This window comes from Artemia franciscana, chromosome 10 (assembly GCF_032884065.1).
Source record: "Artemia franciscana chromosome 10, ASM3288406v1, whole genome shotgun sequence".
Classification (NCBI taxonomy): Eukaryota; Metazoa; Arthropoda; class Branchiopoda; order Anostraca; family Artemiidae; genus Artemia; species Artemia franciscana.
In genome coordinates, this window is record NC_088872.1 from 19423414 (window position 1) to 19444457 (window position 21044).

The window sequence follows — 21044 nt, forward strand, 5'->3', positions numbered from 1 at the left end:
TTCCAAATTAACAACCTGTGTTTTACTTTTCTTTTGGATGGACGAGTAACGAGCTATTATTATATAATATAATACAATAACAAATTTATAGAAAGTCAAATTTAAATAAAAATCAATAAAAGCTAAAAACAATTATTAAAATAATGCCTACCGTCCAATTGCCCCTTCTCCGTATCCTGCAAGTAAGAAATCCTGTTTGACCTTGCAGTGCAGTCACATTGGACGACGCTTGTAAATCAAAATAGTTCGGATCACCAATAGGTGTTACCGGTTGTGGACTCTCGGTTTCTTCAAAATCGTCCGAAAAGTGTGTGACTGAATCAAAAAGAAAAAATTAATAGTCCATGTAAAAGTTATATCTATATATATATATATAAATAAATTGTTTGTTTGTGTGTCTGTCTGTCTGTCCACATATGACGTCTGAATTATTTCATCATATACCAATTCAAAAACGAATGTATTCAAGCCGAAGTAGCTGAGTTGGTAAAGCGTTATGTTCCAGGTTCTAGGTCTGAGAGGTTCCAGGTTCGAACCTTGGCTTTAGCATTAATACAAAAGAAGAAAAAAACTAAAATATGTAAAAACTACAAAAAAAACTAAAAAGAAAATACTTACAAAACTAAAAAAACTAAAAAACTAAAACAAAACTAAAAAAAGGTAAAAAACTAAAAACTAAAAAAGAAAAAAAACTAAAAAAAGGTAAAACCTATAAAAAACTAAAAAGAAAAAAAAAACTAAAAACTAATAAAAAACTAAAAAAAACTAAACAAAATAAAACTGAAAAAGAAAAAAAACTAAAAAAAGGAAAAAAACTGAAAAATAAAGGAGAAAAAGAAAACTAAAAAAGATAAAAAAATAAACTAAAAAAGGTAAATGTATTCAAGCCGAAGTAGCTGAGTTGGTAAAACGTTATGTTCCAGGTTCTAGGTCCGAGAGGTTCCAGGTTCGAACCTTGGTTTTAGCATTAATACAAAAGAAGAAAAAAAACTAAAAAAGGTAAAAACTAAAAAAAAAACTAAAAAGAAAATACTAAAAAACTTAAAGAGCTAAAAAACAAAACAAAACTAAAAAAAGGTAAAAACTAAAAACTAAAAAAGAAAAAACTAAAAAAGGTAAAAACTACAAAAAAAAATAAAAACTAATAAAAAAACTAAAAAAAATAAAAAACTAAAAACTGAAAAAGAAAAAAAAACTAAAAAAAGGAAAAAAAACTGAAAAATAAAGGAGAAAAATAAAACTTAAAAAAATAAAATAAAAATGAAAAAAACTAAAAAAGGTAAAAACTACAAAAAAAAAACTGAAAAGAAAAAAGATAAAAAAAAAACTAAAAAATCTAAAAAAAGGTAAAAACCAAAAAGAAATAAAAAGAAAAAAAGGAAAAAAACTAAAAATTTATTTCATCATATACCAATTCAAAAACGAATTTATATACAGACCGGGACACAGGGAATAAAAAAAAACTAAAAAGAAAATACTAAAAAAACTAAAAAAGCTAAAAAACTAAAAAAAAAATAAAAAAAGGTAAAAAAATAAAAATTAAAAAAGAAAAAAAACTAAAAAAACTAAAAAAGGTAAAAACTACAAAAAAAACAAAAAGAAAAAACTAAAAACTAATAAAAAAACTAAAAAAAAACTAAAAAAACTAAAAACTGAAAAAGAAAAAAAAACTAGAAAAAGGAAAAAGCTGAAAAATAAAGGAGAAAAAGAAAACTAAAAAAAAACAAAAATAAAAATAAAAAAACTAAAAAAGGTAAATGTATTGAAGCCGATGTAGCTGAGTTGGTAAAGTGATATGTTCCAGGTTCTAGGTCCGAGAGGTTCCAGGTTCGAACCTTAGCTTTAGCATTAATACTAAAGAAGAAAAAAAATAAAAAAGGTAAAAACTACAGAAAAAACTAAAAAGAAAATACTAAAAAAACTAAAAAAGCTAAAAACTAAAAAAAACTAAAAAAAGATAAAAAAAACTAAAAACTAAAAAAGAAAAAACTAAAAGAAACTAAAAAAAAGGTAAAAACTACAAAAAAACTAAAAAAAAAACAACTAAAAACCAATAAAAAACTAAAAAAATAAAAAACCTAAAAACTGAAAAAGAAAAAAAGAAAAACAGGAAAAAGCTGAAAAATAAAGGGGAAAAAGAAAACAAAAAAAAATAAAATAAAAAAATAAAAAAAGGTAAAAACTACAAAAAAAACTAAAAAGAAAACAGAAAAAAAACTAAAAAAGCTAAAAAAAGGTAAAAACCAAAAAAAAAAACTAAAAAGAAAAAAGGAAAAAAAAAAATAATTTCATCATATTCCAATTCAAAAACGAATGTATATACAGACCGGGACACAGGGAATATAAATGACGACCGGGACACTCAAAGAGAAATTACAGACTGGGACACCGGGACACAAATGATGACTGGGACGTGTTTGTCGACTGAAGTCATATTTGTGTGTCGTCTGACGTTATGTTTGTCGACTATAAATGACGACTGGGACACAGGGACACAACTACAACGGGGATGCCGGGGGGCACAGGGGGGGGGGGATATATAAATGACGATGGGGACACAGGGAATGTTTGATTAGCAATCACCATCAACAAAGCTCAAGGGCAATCATAAGAATAATGAGGTATAGATCTGAATACGGATTGTTTTTCCCATGGACAATTATATGTTGCATGTTCAAGAGTCGGTAAACCTGACAATCTATTTATATGTACAGATAATGGGACAGCAAAGAATGTTGTATATTCGCAAGTTTTACGTAGTTAAAAACATATATATATATATATACGTAGTTAAAAACATATATATAGTTTTACGTAGTTAAAAACATATATATATATATATATATATATATATATATATATATATATATATATATATATATATATATATATATATATATATATATATATATATATATATATATATTCACAGGTGGGACACAGGGAAACAACTACAATGGCGCGTAACTAATATGGCGCGTAACGACTTACGCGCGCGGGGAGGCTTGGGGGGCGCAAAGCGCCCCCACCAACAAGGTGTTGGGGTGACCCTAACAGTTAGTAATGCAATAAGAATCAGTATAAAGTTCCTTTTCTACTTAACAAGAAATTCATAGTTTTTTCATTTTTAAAGGAAATGGGTTAAAATTGCCACAGATTTCTTGCGACATAAACCGAGAAAAATAATTATTAAAAATAAATTTGCGGAGTAATTAAATTATTTAGTACTTTCAATCACACAAAAGAAAAATTATTATCTCTCCAGTCTCTTCTCTCTCAGGAACGACCCAACTTTTTTGGAGCGGGAATACAACTAAAGAATATGTCATTCTACATTCATTATTTAAAAAAACAAGTTATTTTAACTGAAAGTAAGAGGCAATATTAAAAATTGAAAAGAACAGAAATTATCAAGTATATGAAGGGTTTACCCCCTGCTCAACGCTTCGCTCTAAACGATGAAGTGTTTCAGTACTTTTAAAAATTCTAGTTAAACGAGCCTTGGGATTCAGGAGTCGTTCTAAAAAAAAGGGACAAAATTCAAACTTTAGCATAAAGAGCGAGGGGCTGAGAAGGGAGTATTCCCCCCTCATAAATGTAATTACTTCCTGTTCGTTTTAAGTTTTAATATTGGCCCTAACTTTCAGTTGAAAAACTTGTTTTTTATATTTTATTTCTGATCGTTTTTTTTTTTTTTTACCAAGTCGTGCTTATCTCGAATGAATATTTGAATCAGCTGCTCACCCTTGCTTTTGAAAATCTTTTTACTTTTAGTAGAGACCGTTATTATCATAAGACAAGAAACGTTAATAAATTAGCTCATGAGTTTAAGCCATTTGGGCATATTTTGTGATTCGCCATGCTTGGAATATATTACTCAAGTGTGCGAAAAATGCGCCTAGTCGTCCTGCTTTCAAGTCACGGACAAAGAAGTTTGTTTTGTTTCGTGAGTGAATTTGACGTGAAGCCCGCTCCAAATTATCATTCTATTCAAGGTATTTCCCTGATTTTCTTTGCTATTAATTTTTTTCCATCTTCTTCTTGTATTTTCCTCTTTCTCTTTTTTCCTTTCTTCTTTCGTCAGTTGAGTTTCTTGTGTGTTGAGTAGCTTGGTATCAATATGGTTTTTATTAGCTCATGGTAATAATCAGGCTTGCCCTTCAAGTTTATTGCCTTTCTTGGCAGGAAAGGCGAATAGGATTCGTTTTCTTTTTTTAAATAAATTACAAATCTCAAATATCTCAAAAATAATGCCAGGAAATCAGGCTCCCCCTCCACGCAAATATCCCTCCTTCCCATAGATACATTCTCCAGACAATTCAACCCTGGTAAAAATTTAGCCCGGACAATTATCCTTAACATCTTCACGCGTAAAAATGATTCGGCAAAAAGAAAACAAGGCCAAAGAAGAATTTCATAGAGGAATTCAGGCAAATTCCCCCAGTGCAAAATGTATGCATTCTGAATAACAAATACAACACGAAAACAACAGGCAAATTCTATAACTTAAAAACCTTCTCCAGGAGCTCTGGGAGTCATGTTATCCCTAAAGACATAGTTATTTGGCTTTTCAATTATGTTGAGAAATATAGCTATTTTAAAGTTTTTATCAGACAGTTTTGAGAAAAAGGTAGATTGGAGGTGGCTTAGTTCCCCTCCAATGTTTTTATTCACTTAAAAAGGGCACTAGAGTTTTTTTTATTTCAGTTCAAATGAGCCCTCTCTCGATATTCTAGGGCTATTGGGTCGATACGGTAATTCCTGAGAAAAAAAAACAAACAAAGAAATAAACACTCATCCATCACCTTTCTTCTACCAAAAAATGCAGAATTCCACACGTTTGGAAATAGGAGTTTAAATCCTCTACAAAAGAGTTCTCTGATAAGCTGAATCTAAAGATGTGATTTTATTAGGATTCTATGAATTTTAGGGGGCGTTTCCACCTTTTTTTAAAAATCGGGCAAATATTCTCAGGCTTGTAGCTTTTGATAGGCTAGACTAAACTGACTGAAACTTATATATTGAAATCAGTACAGCCAGTTGATTCTTTTGATATATCTATTGCTGAAAAGGCTCTGTTTTTTAGAGTTTCAGTTACTATTGAGACGCTTAGCTCCTTACTTGCAGTTCGTTGCCACAAACTTCTTGAAAAGATTAGAAATGCATAGTCCATCAGCTTCATATTTGGTGGGTAGTAGTCAGACCTACTCCTTTTACAATCATCTTGACTATAATAAAATAGGCCTGCGATTAAAAAAAAATACACAAAGAAAGAGGTAACTCAATGTTACAAATTCTTTTGTTGCTCATTTCGGATATATATATATATATATATATATATATATATATATATATATATATATATATATATATATATATATATATATATATATATATATATATATATACGCCACATGCTACTGAAAAATTGCATTTTACTTGATTTTTAATGAGCTTTAACGACTAATTTGTTTGTGGGTTGATTTTTTTTCCTCCTTTGCCTTATCATTATCTTTCTACTTTAACAAAAACCTACAGAAGACCCTCCATCGGTGACATCTCCATGTTGCTACTCCCCCCTCTTCATCGCAATCTTTATTTTTACCAAATGCGTCAGACAAGTCCTAGTCTCACACACATGTCCTGGTTTATTGATTTCGTGCGTCGGCAGGTAAAGAGAGTCATGTATGAAGGAGGGAGGTACTTTTCCCCAATTTTTTAGGCGAATCAGTAAAATAAAGTCAATATATGGTGGAGAAAAGGAATTCTTACACGGGAGCTTCCATTGGTTCCATGACATAAAGAGAGCCGGGAGATTTTTCCTTTGAATAAATTGCCAGTCTTATCTTCCAGTCTTGTGAATTACTAGTCGTTCCTTTAGTGTCTTCAGGTTTAAAACGTTCAGAAGTTCAAGGCCCTTAAACCAAATAAGGTATAAACCTGGTATGAGGTTATACCATTTATACTTCATAAATGGCTTATGAAGGCAACTAATTTGAAAGAAAAGAATTTATTTGCCAGAGAAATCTCTTATTATTGATATAGGAATCGATTCAAGAACTTGGCTACTACTTTGAGGAAATAGAGAGCCTGGTGTATGGTTCTATTATTTCCAAACTGATCAAACAGTCCAGAAAGCTCTGCATCTGCATTAGTTGCATCCTTAATGCATTTAAAATAAGACTACAAAATTTGGCTTTCTTCCTTTACAAAATAAAATATAGCCTACTGACCATGTCTTCTAGGCGAACCCAAAAACTTGCCGTGTTTCATTTGAATATTTGAACGAGATCTCAACACTCTACTTTAGATCAAAAAGAAAGATTAATTAAATAAAATCTGGAAAGAAGCACCAAAAATACCTACGCCAAAAGGAGGAAGTTTTTGGTTTTATATAACTAATTTTATGATTATATAAAAGGAAGAAGAACAATGGGCAATTAAACCATCTTTGACAATTATCTTTGATAATCTTCGACAATGGCTTCCACAATTTGCTGGTTGATGGAGGTACTATTAGTTTCTGATATACATTTGAACAAACAAACGTCATTATTTTTCTGAAGAGAAATTTCTACTTAAGACCTAATATATGGAAAGTTTCGAAGGGTTTACAATTATTGCGTTTTATCAGTAACAAAGAAAAAAAACACAGGGCTGTCCTAACAAGATTCATGTCCTAGAAGCTTACCAGTGATTGATGCGGGATCTAGATCTAGTTCAAGTTTAAGCCTAAATCAAACGTAAATTTAGATTAGGTTTGTATTAAGTTTCTAGTTCACTAATATTCTTAACTCTGGTACAATAAAAGTCATTTTCAAACATTAAAAGATATTAGAATTGACGAAATCAATTACCTCAGTTAAACAAATACGTTTTCTTTTCTTTCTGCTATGTTCAGTCAATTATAAATTTGAAGAAAACGCTTTTTTCAGCCTTTATTTGATGAACCCAATACATATTACTTAATCAAACAATTATTTGAATTCATAAGAAGAGATAAATAGCATATGTCATAATACTGTATTTGCTGTGACAATAGCGTTTTTTTTCTTCTATGTTTACTATACCTCCTGCTTTAGACAAACTTTCAGAAAAAAATTTTGAATGGAAAAATTTGACATCCTTCAGAGTACTGGTTTTTACTTATTTTATGAGAAGATTATCTGTCGCAAAATCAGACATCGAGGAGCTCACAGAAATCTCCAACAGCCATTTGAAAAGATCTGGTAAAAATAGTTCGTGATTCGGAAATAACTATTCAATCAGTAATAGATTCAGGAAACCAACCAGTGGAATGGAAAGCGAATTTTCTTGAAAGAATCATTAAGATGTTTCTTGCCTCTGGGTCGATGTTTAGGAATTACTGTCACGAAAATAAGAAACCTGGAAAGAAGGCTGAAGTTGACATGAGGTCCCGGAAAAATGTAAATTTAGTTTAAAGCTAATTATAAATGTGTGTGGAATTTCATCCTTTCTTATATTTCGCAAAATAAGCCTTATGTCATTTCTGGTCGTTCGAATTCCCTGGTATGTTTTCTTACAACTTTTCTAAGATATTGAAGTATTACTGATATTAAGAATCATTTGTTTGTTGTTTGTCGAAGCCTCAGAGGCATAAGATCACAGAAAAAGTATAGATGGAAATGTCAGTTCACAATATAGCCCTGCTTTGATGAATTTTGAAGAGACATACCATAAAGAAGCGTCAGCTTAATCCGCGGATTTCAACCTTCCTCCATTAGCTAGATTTTTATTTTATGTACTGTACAATAGGAACCTAAGAGGGAAGGCCTAAGGGCTAACCTTTTCCTCCCCTTTCCCTCTTCATCAACGTCACGATTTTACCATTTATCTCACAATTCTGCGTATTTTTTTGACAGATGCATTTGTAAATCACATATGTATTTTTTTCAAAAATACATATGTCTCTCATGGGGGTTATAAGTGTTTTTTTAACTTAGTTGTTTTCTCTACCTTCGTATACAGCATATACTACACCAAATTTACCAGGGTTGGATACCATCTATCCCTATTTATATCAATCTGGGCCTTAAAATCGTCTACCCTGTCTATTTGTTTTTTGCAGCAAATAAAATTTTTCTTAGTCACTACTGTCTCCATTAGTCGGTTCTACACGGGCATATACTACTATGACGATACCCTCCACATTTTAGTCATAAAATTAGCCACTTGTATCCTATCATTAATAACTTCTCAGCCTAAACAAGACTTGACAGCTTCCTTATTCATCCTAAGCCCTACTTTCTGCCTGAATAAACAAAATTCTATATCACCTAATTCTCATGTTTCCCACCCCTGGGATACAAGTTTCCGAAACTCCTAATAAGTCCAGTTCCAAGAGTCAGAATGTGTCTGTCATGATGTAGATGCGATATGCAGCAGCAGTTAAAATTATTGACCTCACTAGATTTCAAATGCTAAGGCTCATATTACCTCTTTTGTAAGCTAGACTACAGTGGTGGCTCGACAATCTGCGCTTATATTAGGGAAGCTTGTACACACTGTTTGGGTATTAAACATGTTTTCTGCTCAAAGAAATCCCAAAAAAGTGGAATACAAGTCCATTGCTGAAAAATATTTATTGTCTAAAGTACTTGAAACTTTCACAACTGAAATCATATTAATTATTTGAAGGACCCAACCAAAAAGAATGGGAAAGTTGTATGGACTGGATCTTCAACAATTTGAAACAGGAAGACGGGGATTGAAATTACTAGTAACACTGATAATGCAGCGCTCGGTAAGTTTTATTAAAAACCATAAAATTTCAACAAAAATTGCATATATAACAAAATTAATCTGCAAGGCTAAAGTATTAAAGCTGAAACTTCTCTATTAGTTATAATCTATCCGTATTTTCTTTTCAGGAGTTATTTAAAGTAAAAATCCAGTCTTCAAAAATAGACCTAAATTATATTTGGCAGGTTGAATCATTGGCAAGTTAAATTGGCAAATTAACATGAAGCTGGTAGGCCTATTAGGGGCAAATTCTGCTTTCTTTGCTCTCTTGATTTTCTTAGGTGTAAGACAAGAAAGGTGTGCAGCATTTTAGATTCAAATAGTTTCGCTAAACGCTAGATTGCATCACTAATTTTCGCTTTCAACGCAAGCACCAGCATCCACACTAATAGTTTCCCACACTCTTTGGGCCCGGCTAGCAGGGAGCAATGGAACCAAACTGAAAATACAAGCAGTTTACTATTTCTTCCAAGTACTTATTTAAATATCAGCATCCGGAACTAATTTTTAAAAACAATATAACGTCTTAAAGTACAATCAGTCTTTAAGAGAAAGTACAGTGACTCTGCATCTGAGCTGGGCTTCAGAAGACCTTTGAGACGTCCATAGCAACTTTACTTGCGTGCTTAACCCATAAAATGGTCCACTCCTTGGTGTCTACACTCAGAGAATCAGAGTCACAGTTTCATCCCCAAATTGCTGCTTGGGGGACAGAGCTAAGTTCTAGAAAATATTGTATCTGTAAAATTCATATATTTTAGGATGCCGTATCAGTGTTCGCGCATAGTAGTTTTACCTTTGAGCTTGATGATAAATTCCATTTAATTTGGTGATTAGTCTAAATACTTTTAGAGCTTCATTGAGCTTTCAATCTTCATAATTATCTTCATAAAAAGATTTCTGCGTGGAATCCGTCTTTTTTAGTTTAATTAAAACAGTCTATTGCGTGTGAATGTCTCTTCGTATTGATTTAATTTTCCAAAAGTGATAGAATACAAAACATTCCTTTACCATCAGTTAAATGTCTAAGCACAAATGACTAAAAATGTCATTCACATGCAATCCTGTAAAAAAAAGGAGTTGAACATGATGTCAGGTCTTTTTGACATTTGCACCGGTGAAATAAGATTGCCTCGAAATGTAACAGTAAATTCAGACAGAGACATTGTTTTTATAGGCAATTTCCATAATTTGCTTTAATTTGAAATCTTAATTTTTGCTATGCTCATGCTCAATTGAAAAATTTGATTTGTGGAATAAATTCCGACTGTTTTTTATGTACTAATTAGCTTACTCTGAGGTGTTATTCAGATAAGCATATGGCATTACTTATGAGTCAAAACTGGACGAAAAGAAGCCAAGAATGCACAGAAACTCACGCAAAGACATCTACTTTAGCCATCCAGAATAATTTGTGGACCCAAAATTCCAGTTTTTCGGACCGAAAAGAACAACTTTGGAGTCGAGGTTTTCATTAGAAACACGCCACCCAGAAATACTCGTTTTGACTTATTCCCCCTAAAACGAAAATAATTTTTATATTATTTATATTTTATGTATTTTTTGAGTGGTTTCTAATTCCTTTCCCCCTAGGATTTTGGGAAAAATCCTAATGGAACATATCTTTTTCATTGATCAAACAGTTCGTGGTAACGAACTGTAGTAAGGAGCGACCCGGCTCAATAGTAAACGAAACTCTAAAAAACGGAATTTCGATGCTAGGAGATATATCAAAAGAATCAGATTTTTATGCTGATTTTAAATATATAAGTTTCATCAAATTTAGTCTTTGTCATCAAAAGTTACGAGCCTGAGAAAATTTGCCTTATTTTGGAAAATAGGGGGTAACACCCCCTAAAAGTAATAGGATCTTAACGAAAATCACACCATCGCATTCAGCGTATCAGAGAACCCTATAGAAAAAATTTCAAGGTCCAATCTACAAAAATGTGGAATTCCGTATTTTTTGTCAGAAGACAAATCACGGGTGCATGTTTATTTGTTTGTTTGTTTTTTTTTTTGTTTTTTTTTTCCCCAGGGGTCATCGTATCGACTAAGTGATCCTAGAGTGTTGCAAGAGGGCTCATTCTAACGGAAATGAAAAGTTCTAGTTCCCTTTTTAAGTGGCCAAAAAATTGGAGGGCATCTACGCCCCCTCCCACGCTCAGTTTTTACCAAAGTCAACGGATCAAAATTTTGAGATAGCCATTTTGTTCCGCATAGTCGAAAACCATAATAACTCTGTCTTTGGGGATGACTTACGCCCCACAGTCCCTGGGGGGGGGGGGGGGGGCTGTTCCTCCTCGACAACCCGCTCTTTGCGCTAAAGTTTGATTATTTCTTGCAACTCTACTTTTTAAAACAATAAAAAACTTTAGCGTAAAGAGCGGGTTGTCGAGGAGGAAAAGCCCCTTTCATATACGGAGTAATTTCTGTTCGTTTTAAGTTTTAATGTCGCTCCTTACTTTCATTTCAGAAAACTTGCTTTTTTTTATATTTAATCACACTTAAGTTCAGTATCATCATGCGGATCAGTTCCTATTGGTTCCCTTTCCATTCCCACGATTATTGGTTATTTAACTTCGAAGTATTAACTTATGAACATCTCTTTATGAAAGTGGGGAGAAAGAAACCCGTTCTCCATTCTTTGTCCATGGACAATTCTTCAAAACTGGAAAATGGTGGCGTAAACTGAACACCATATTTCAGTGTGTTTTGCTAGGAGAGGGGGAGTAGTTTTTTCCTAAAAGACACCAAGTCAGCTTAAAAAATTCTCAAGCACGTTTAATTCCGTTATTTTTATACAGTTTTTATTTCTACTCAAGCAAATTTTTTGAACCTTAAAAATTGGTAAAATTATACAGAAAACGTTAAAATTGTCAAAATATTAAGATTTTTGATAGGTTTAATATAGGCTTCATTTTTCGAATTCTCAGTCAGATTTCTTGAAATTTGGTGACAATTCCTGTATTCTCGGCTCCATTTCTTTGATTCTCTACACAGCTAATTTTGTTTGTTTATGATTCTTATGTAGGTAGATAAAAAAAAACGCAAGGCTATGAAACTAATTTGGGCAGAAATTTCACCATTGCTTGAAGACACGCAGCGCAATAATACGTTCAGATGTAGAAAATATACATGAAACCATGGTGCCGAACTTACTCCAAGTTGACTTATTTATGCTAAACATAATAATCACTTGACGTACAAATAACAGCTTAATAGGGACAAATCCTTTTATTTGATAGAACAAAAAAAATGAATATCTTGGTCACATATACAGTGGCAATCATCAGCAGATAAACTGAAAAAATAAAGTAGATACAGCTTATCTGCTGACGACGGCCACTGTATATGTGATCGAAATATCCAAAAAAAAATTTCGTTGTTTCACTGTCAAATAAAAGGAGTGCCCATTTTGAACAGCTATTTGTACCTCGTGGAAAGGAAGTGTGGTCTTCAAAAATATCCACAATAATTGATTCGAAACAGAAAATGTTGATTAAGCGTCTTTTTAATTCATCACTAGGTGATACACCTAATATCACCAGTGCAGCCTTGATGTCTGGAAAGAAGTCCCCCCCCCCAACCAATATTTTCTAGATTTTTAAAAATGGGTCATCAGATAGAAGGTATGGTTGTAAAATATTCGGAGAGGATTCATTTGATTGTGGATTCTGGCTTCTAGTGCCCTTTTGAAGGAATATAATCAATCCAAGGGTAATCTGGCACCACTTCAACAGTCCTTGCTCTCTTTTTAGAGTGGCCCAAAGCTCTTTGTGGCTGCAGCCCAACGAATCATAGTCACAAATTTCAAGACAGCCATTTTAATCAAAAGAGTTGAACATTCCAACAAATGTTATTCAGGGGGACCCTAATTTATTTCTAGTCTAGGTGACCTAGTCTCCTTAACATTCGAGAAATCTATTCATTTTGCTAACATTTTTAACTAGGAAACTCAAATAGCCTGTATAAATTAATCTAGGAGAGTTCTACGTCCGCAGTTGATTCCTTGTTCTCCCATAGCTTGGGCCGTATTCCTCCAGACAAAATCCATGAAAATAATTCATATAAATATAGATGGGATACAGTCCTTTTTAGTGGCGTGGATTCACTAAAATGTAAGGTAAAGGTAAAGGTAAAGGATACGGCATTAGACTTTACAGTCCCTACCGGCGGTGCTGATCTCCGTTTCTTGGCCCTTCAGCCAGGAAGTGCAATGGGGGGCTGGGGGCCAACCATCCTGTGCTTTCGCACACCCTTCCTGTTTACCTTCCCCAGATTTCTCCAGGTACCCATTTAAAGCTGGGTCGACTCTGGCTAAGCTTATAGAGTCACGCCACTGACTCCCGTCCCAAACTGAACAATTGGGTACACTGGGATTCGAACCCGCGTCCTTTCAGACAAAGGATCCCAAATCCAGCGCACCAACCGACCAGGCTAGGACGGCACTAAAATGTAGGGAGGGGGAAAATAAATCTTTCAAAATATAGGGACGGTAATTTTTATTTTCAATTTTCCTAATGTATATAAAAAAAAGAAAAGTATCTTTAAATGAAAATACCCCCGAAAAAATTATTTTTCAAAATCTAGGGTACAAAAAATCAAAAAGGAAGGGTGAAATGCCTCCCCACCTGCCTCAAAAAATTAATTTTCCTTCATTTCGACATTGTTCAAAGTTTTTTCAATCTTTTCTATGTTATTTCTTGCAACTCAATAATGATTTTACACATTCTCAAAATGTTCTACCTATTTCTAATAAACAATTTTTCTTATCATTAATTAACGCTCCATTCCTATCTTTCACTGAAACACGTCCAGACGAACAACTTCCTCTTACTTTCTTAACTTTTCACAACAATATTTTACCATTATATCGTCTTGCTACATCTTGCAAATCCATAGTAATTCTATCGATTTCTATCAATGATCTCGATTTCAAACCCTCTTAATTCATAGTTTCATGTCTTTTCTACTGTCCTCTTATTTTCGTATTATCTACCACTCTGAAACTTCTTGTACCAACCTTTTGTCTCCTCTACCAAGCTTAGACCATTTTCACAAAAATTCGGAGCTGCATTGGTATTTTTCCTCTCTAGCATATTTTATGCTACTTCGCCACTATTTTCATCTGTCCATCTTCTACGTTGTCAAACTCTTAAACTCTATAGTTTCATATCCAATTGTTCGCGGAAAGTTCCTCTCGAACTTTCATCTTGGAGTCTATCAGTATCAAAACTTCCCAGAATGTAAAACAAGATGGTAATGTTTTACTATTGTCTCATTTTTTGGTTAATGAAATTGATTTTCATAGTGCTTTCTTTAAAAAAAACTTTTTTATGTCCCTGATTTGCTTTTTTTTTTTTTACAGTTTCCTTCCTTTTGCTTTTCTTTCTTGTAGTTTTGGCGGCGGTTGTACCTTTTACGTCTGATTTGGAGAACATAATTCTCATGTTCTGCTGACTCTGACATATGGGTGGACTGCAAAACAATAACTGCCACTGTTCTACCAGACGGAATTTTTCTTTTATATGGTTAAAAAATCAATTTGATTCTCAATTTATTAGCTTATTTTGTCGCAAAGGAAAAAGACTAAGAAAAGACTTCACGTTTAAAATCAAAATTTCCATTCGGTTCATTTGTCAAGTTCATTTATTATTGAGTCTATTAGATGGAAAGTTCTGTTTGATTATGAATAGAATGATCCGTATTGATTCTTAACTTTCAGAGTCCCAAGTCTAAATTTCACCCAGTATTCCAATACCTACTGATTTATTGGGAGGTCTATTTTTTATAGGTATACCAAGATCAATAGCCAGATTTCTTAATCTATCAATCATTATCTACGGTTTGATTATCGCTAATACAAATTTTGGTTGATGAAATCCAAAAATTTTTAACAAAGAGTTAAGCTTCGAATAGATTTGGGCGGAAGAATAGCGTGCACAGCTTTGTTCTGATTAATTCTGTCTCTACTCGTGCGCAAGTAAAAAAAAAAAAAAAAAAAAAAAAAAAAAAAAAAAAAAAAAAAAAAAAAAAAAAAACAGCTGCTCTAGCTGTTGACAGTTAAGGTTCTGAAACTGTTGCTCCATTTTACTGAAAAATATAGGATACGGTGATGCATTTTGTTTATTCAAGCAAATAAGAACAAAGCTACATTTGGTTCTTAAAACGCATATGAGACAAGCTACACAATTTGAGTATGCATTGGGAAATTCCAGGGAAGAGTTAGTTTCATTTGTACCGAGTCAGAACTTGGCTCGCTTTCGTAACGAGTCCGGACTTCCTTGTTTTTGTACTGATTCAAGCGCTAGTCCATTTTAGCAGAGAGTTGCTTTACAGCAATGCTTCTAAATTCAGTAGATGAGACTTCATCTGATTCATTTTCTTCACAGTTTCAGGACTTCCATTGATTTTGACTAAGCTAGGTGGCAGTAGCACTGTCAAAGTGTTTATATTCATTTCATAATTGATAAGTAGGTACCAAAGTCAAGCAGACTTTTTCCTCAAAATCTAATAAAAAAAAAATATTGCACTGCCAATCCTTGCGGTTCAGACGCCAGTAGGCTGAAAAGTTTCATCATTTGGGGAGCCATAGTTGTTCGAAACTTCAAATGTTGTTAGTGCCTGGACTCTAAGAGCCAATTGTAACGTCTCTTGTGGATAATAGATTTTTTTCTAATAAAAAAGCTCCTTCACTAATATTTTTGCTGAAGGTAGACGGGGTTTTTGAGTAGCATACATCTCTGAAAATGGATCCATATTTCCTTTTGGCTCAAAGCATTTGCCCTAACACTTGGGTTGCTACCGTTGGTGATATACCATCAAATTTGGTGAGTTTTTACTCTCTAAGTGATTATTTTGGTGGTTTTCTGTAATTCGGTGATTTTTATTATTTTCTAAGAAAGGTGTTGGCATTCAATCTATGATTGGTTTGACGGACTTACTGAGGTGAAATAGTCTATGACTTTCATATTTTCTTTTTTTTTTTTATTCTGGGATAAATGTGGAAAGAATTGAGCCTGATAGTCACATAAATGATGAACAAATAATTTCTCATTATTAGTAGGCATAGATTTATGCCTACTTGAACATGAAATCTCCACAGAATCCGACGGTAGCCAACGCTAGGTTCGTCTAAGGAACTGAAGTATCTCTTAAGGAAAGGGAAGAAAAGATACTGGGTTTTGATACCAGGTTATGAACATGATTTTTGGGTTGTCTTGAAGACACTAAACAGCAGAAATTGTCTTAGCAGATTCTGGTTCTTGAAGCTTTTGCTTCCACCTAGCCCACTTGCCTATGGCATAGACGAACCAATGTAGATCTGCTATTATTGGACTAAGGTTGAGCTTTGCCTAACAGTGTTCCTGGTGAAAATTGGCTCAAAAGTTAGATTCTAGCATTAAATTAAATTGAACTTTTGTGGACAAGTTTAATAGCTACATTTCTTTCTGATTTACGACATGCACAATTATGATATGGGACAAGTATAACTAGAAATATCTCATAGATGGTAACACATTCGTATTTAAGTTTAAGACCCCTAATCTCGTCTACTGGTTTTATGCTATTGGTTACATTCAAATCATCCAAATTCATCGTGCTTACTAGACTTCAGGCAGGACTGAAATTAGAACTGTCATCCTGTTTCAATACTCATGAGAGCTTATAGCATACACTAGGCAAGTAATCAAACGGTTCTTGGTAAACAACTGTAAATAAGAAGCTACTCAGCACAATGGTAACCAATACTCTAAAAACAAAATTTTCATAAATATGAATCCACCAAAGGAATTGACTTTTTATACTGATTCCCAATATATAAAATTCATTAAGTTTACTGTTACCCATAAAAAGCTACGGGCCTGAGAAAATTTACCCATTTTCGTAAAATGGGGAGCACTCCTAAAAGATCAATTGTTATTAATGAAAATCATCAGATTTAGCATATCAGAGAATACTACTATAGAGGTATCAAGCTCCTATCAACAAGAATATAGAATTTTGTATTTTTTGCCAGAAGAAATATCATCGATGCTTGTTTATTTGTTGTTTTTTTTTTCTTCATTATTCTTCGTGGTGATCGTATCTAAGCACTGGTCCTATATGATCGGAGGAGGAATCATTCGAAGGAAAATTAAAAGTTCTTGGGCACTTTTTAATTGAACAAAAAATTGCAGGGGAACCAACCCTACCCCTAATCCTCTTTCTTCCCAAAAATATCAAATACAAATTTTGAAAGAACCAGTTGGTTCGTCATAGTTGAAAGGTCCAATAACTATGCCTCTTTCGAACGAAAAATAAAAGTTCTTGTGCTCTTTTTGAATAAAAAAGGTTGAAGGACAACGAACATCCACCCCCCCCCCCCCACTCAACACCGATTTTTCCCCAAAAATATCCAATACAGATTTTGAGAGAGCAAATTTATTCAGCATAGTTGAAGGTGCAATAACTATGAATCTAGGATGACATTTGCCTCTCGGATAAAAAGGGCTGTAGTTTATGCAATTTGCCTATTGTTTACATAAGACAAGATAATATTTATTTGCAAAAAGCCTGCAGGCCATAGCAAAACACATACAACTTTAAACAAACACCTAATTACAACAACTTAAACAAGCAAACAAACTTGCAAACACTTTATGAATTCAGAAACACCCGTAAATAAACTCTTACCAAGCTAACTCTTCAAACATGATTCCCTATGCTTAGTCACTAAACGAAGAAACTTACACAACTGTTTAATAGCATATCCATTCCTCTCAGCCATTCGCTCCTTTAACCAGCATTCATTCCCCAACACTCGTCCAAAACATTCCTTCCGCATATAGTATTTGTTGTTGAGAAAAATGCTCTAGCATCAGACCTAAATCTCGGGAAAGATTCAAAGTAGGTCTTGGGTATCCTCTACCGAGGTCAGAAGTTGACGCATCAATTATTAACAGAACGACAACCCTGCTAGGTACATTTGGCAGAGTTGTGGGCTCACAAAATGGCTCCCATTAAAAAATAGATGATAAAATCTATTTTCTGCTTGTTGGTAAGTTTTTGCACTCTCCTACTCTTGCTTTCGCTGCCAAAATCTTTCTTTGGCATGATACCTCTGAACTACAGTATTTTGGTGACGGACGAGGTCAGGGGTCTCATAAAAGAAGCTAGGGGGAATAAGACCCATCACAATTGACCCATAATTTTTCGCACGTAGAAAAATATCATAAGATATCGTCGGGACTTGAGTAATACTTTTCAAAGGTAAAAATAATCTTTAAAGATGGCAGCCGTAGTGTGGGGAATAGAAACCCTCAAAAGCAAAGGAAAGTTTCATGTGGACGAAAGAGGAATATCGTGGACTGCTTGCAATATCCGCTTTTATCCCTATGCTGAGAACAGGTATTAAAACATGTCTAATGAGGTAAGAGGCAGTGACTAAAACAGAGCCAAAATCACGACCTGGTAGCCCAAGAAAAAGAAGAAGTTGCACACCACCAACCGTTTTAATGGGAAATCAGAAAAAAAGCTAACATCAAAATTAGGTAAAGTGAAAGGCGAAATATCTGGGAAACAAATGGAAAGGCACGATTTTCTTATAATTATTTTTGAATATTCTGACAACATACGAAACTGACTTAAACTAAAGTACTTATTGGTTATACAATAAACACTCTTAAAGTGAACTTTTGTTGAAGCTAATGAAATAAAACTAAATATGATGAAAATATAATACTTTATCGGGAACACTGTGAAATTACAGCTTAGAATTATGTACCCAGAACGCAGAAATATTATCATGGAGGAATATAATTGCCTGTTCTTCGGTCCCTGGCAAATCCCAAATCTTAACTTGAACATCCACGGTGAGACACTATATTCTATGACTAGTCAATTCAAACTAACCGGTTCCATCTGATCTTTGCCATCCAAATAATCGAGAGTGTAAAGAAGTTACTTGACCAGTTTCTTGTGTCGAAATTTTATAGTGTTTATTATATGACCGATAAGTACGTAAATTAATTTTAGGCATGCGGCGTAAATGATGCAATCGTTACAAATATTAAATATTGTGAGCTCTTGCTGGTCAGCAGAGACTGTAGTGATCATTCAAAAATAAGTTTGAAATATCACCCCTGCCTTCACCATCAAGGTCGGCATCGTTATCCTCACCTTGATCATCATCATTAACACAACCAATGCTTCCACCTTCATTTACAATCATTATCATCTGAAAACATTTGAAACTCACCGAATGTAAATTTAGAAACAGGACATAAATGATGAAATAACAACAAATATAAGAAGTTTCCACTTCTTGCTCTTCTATCCGGCCTGTCAACAAAGGCTCCATTGAATCTGAAGATCATTTCCAAATGCTAATGAGTCGATAATTTACGGCAGTCGTTCGAAATCCAACAATCTATCATGTATACTCTGTCAGGGAAAAAATTTTGCCTTTCATCGAAATTGACAATGTAACATCGTTTCAAGACAGCAAAACATTTTACTAATGGCGTGACCACCTCACTTTAAAAACATTTTTCAAGGAAAAACCCAGTTTTTGACTGACTTTTTCTCATTAACAAATGACGTTTTTTATTCATTTTTGTTAAAAGTCTCAGGCAACATTTTCAAATGACATTAAACAAACGGTTACACAGTTAGGGGGAGGAAATCCGATAAATTCCACGCAAATTAAGAGATAAACATGGTAGAATAAGCAATAATCCGTACACCTGCCTAGATATGCATTTTGGAAGTGATATACATAAATATTATATTCTTAAATTAAAGCTTGTAACAAAATACCCAGGATCAGGTATGTCCGCACCGATTTTTTTGGGAGGACCCCATAATTGAAACAAAATTCGAGAAGGATGAGGAATAAAAAAAAACACTTTATTTTTGGTAATCGGAATAAGAAGTGCCCAAAAAAATTAAGAAAATTTAAGATTTCAAGGGGCAGGTCCCAAAGTCCCCCTCCGTACGTCTTGGATACCTGATACCCAAATAACATCTTGCAGAAAATTGTTATTTGCATGCATTAAAAGTAAGTTACAGAAAATTATATAAAACTGATCAAAAGTTTTTACCTATAGTAAAGATTTTCTGCAATAATTTTGAATCTTTCGGGGCTTTGTGTTGTCACAACGAAGTAAACAAGAAATTTTGGTCTAATGCTTAGGTGTGGAAGACTTTGTAAGGCAGTCTTGCAAGGAAGGAGGCTCGTCTATGCTTGTTTCCCTTTACATCCACTTTTTTGAATATGTTTTATAGAATAGCTTAGAATAAACCTATAGTTTTTATATCTGACCTTCTGCAATACTGTTATTGACTTCAAGTTTGACAGGTATTTTCATTTTAGAGCTCCAACCTTCACTTTTGAAGATGGCAGGGAGGCACGTTAGCAGGATTCTTTTCGGAGGGTGTCTTATTGCTAAAAAAAATATTTAACAATGTGAATAAGAAGTGCCAAAAAATTCAAGAAACCTTAGGATTGGTGGGGAGGCAGGGTTCTGAGCATGAGCCATTGGGTACCCATGATTAGTGAGAGCCCATTGGACAATCATTCTTGTAATAGGTAAATATATAATTATATAAAATTATATATACTGTCTCAGACAGAAATTTAATGAACAGCTTATTCTGTGTGTTACTGTCAGTGCCCCTCCATTATTTATCTAATTTTCTATAGACAGTTAATCAACAGAACAAAAAGCCAAAAAACGTACGCTAATAGCAGATAATTCACAGCATTAGCCGTGACTGCGTGAGTTAAAAAGAAAAAATAAAGAAAAAAAGCCTTTCCACGTTAACAAAATTAATTTGTGTGTAATCGTCCAATTCTATCATATACTAAGTAATCAGATTTAACGACGCTTTTGAAGAACGATTTTGCAGTGCATTGCTACAGCACGATTCGATTTTTGGGTTCCGTATTACCAAGCTAAGGTCAAACCCACTGTGCCACCACAGGACTGGAGAAAATTGTCATCTGACAATGAATCAGGAATGGTATTGTAAAAACAAATTTACGTTGGTTTTGAAGAAGAGCCTGAAACTCCTCGAAAATGGTATAAGATCAAAGTCAAAAGTACACCATTGGAATCAGCTATCACATACTAATATAGAATGTGTATGTTTCTTCAAATATATATAAAACGATAACTGAGTGGCAGGAGTCACAAATCCTGGAATTTAACTCGTAAATCATAACTCCAAATTGCTTCTGCAGCAATGAAGGCTATGAAAGCATAAAAAAAATTTGCATGAAACTACGAAGTAAC

At 33.6% G+C, this 21044-nt stretch overlaps 1 protein-coding gene across 3 annotated transcripts in view; it reads right to left on the reverse strand.

Moving 5' to 3' along the window:
* The window catches only part of LOC136031879 (zwei Ig domain protein zig-8-like), a 189786-nt gene that overhangs the window by 99218 nt on the left and 69524 nt on the right, over positions 1-21044 (reverse strand). For all 3 annotated transcript variants that reach the window (XM_065711822.1, XM_065711820.1, XM_065711821.1), the window contains exon 3: positions 152-315. In XM_065711822.1, the coding sequence (XP_065567894.1) occupies positions 152-315 (164 nt within the window). The remainder of the gene's footprint in view (positions 1-151; positions 316-21044) is intronic.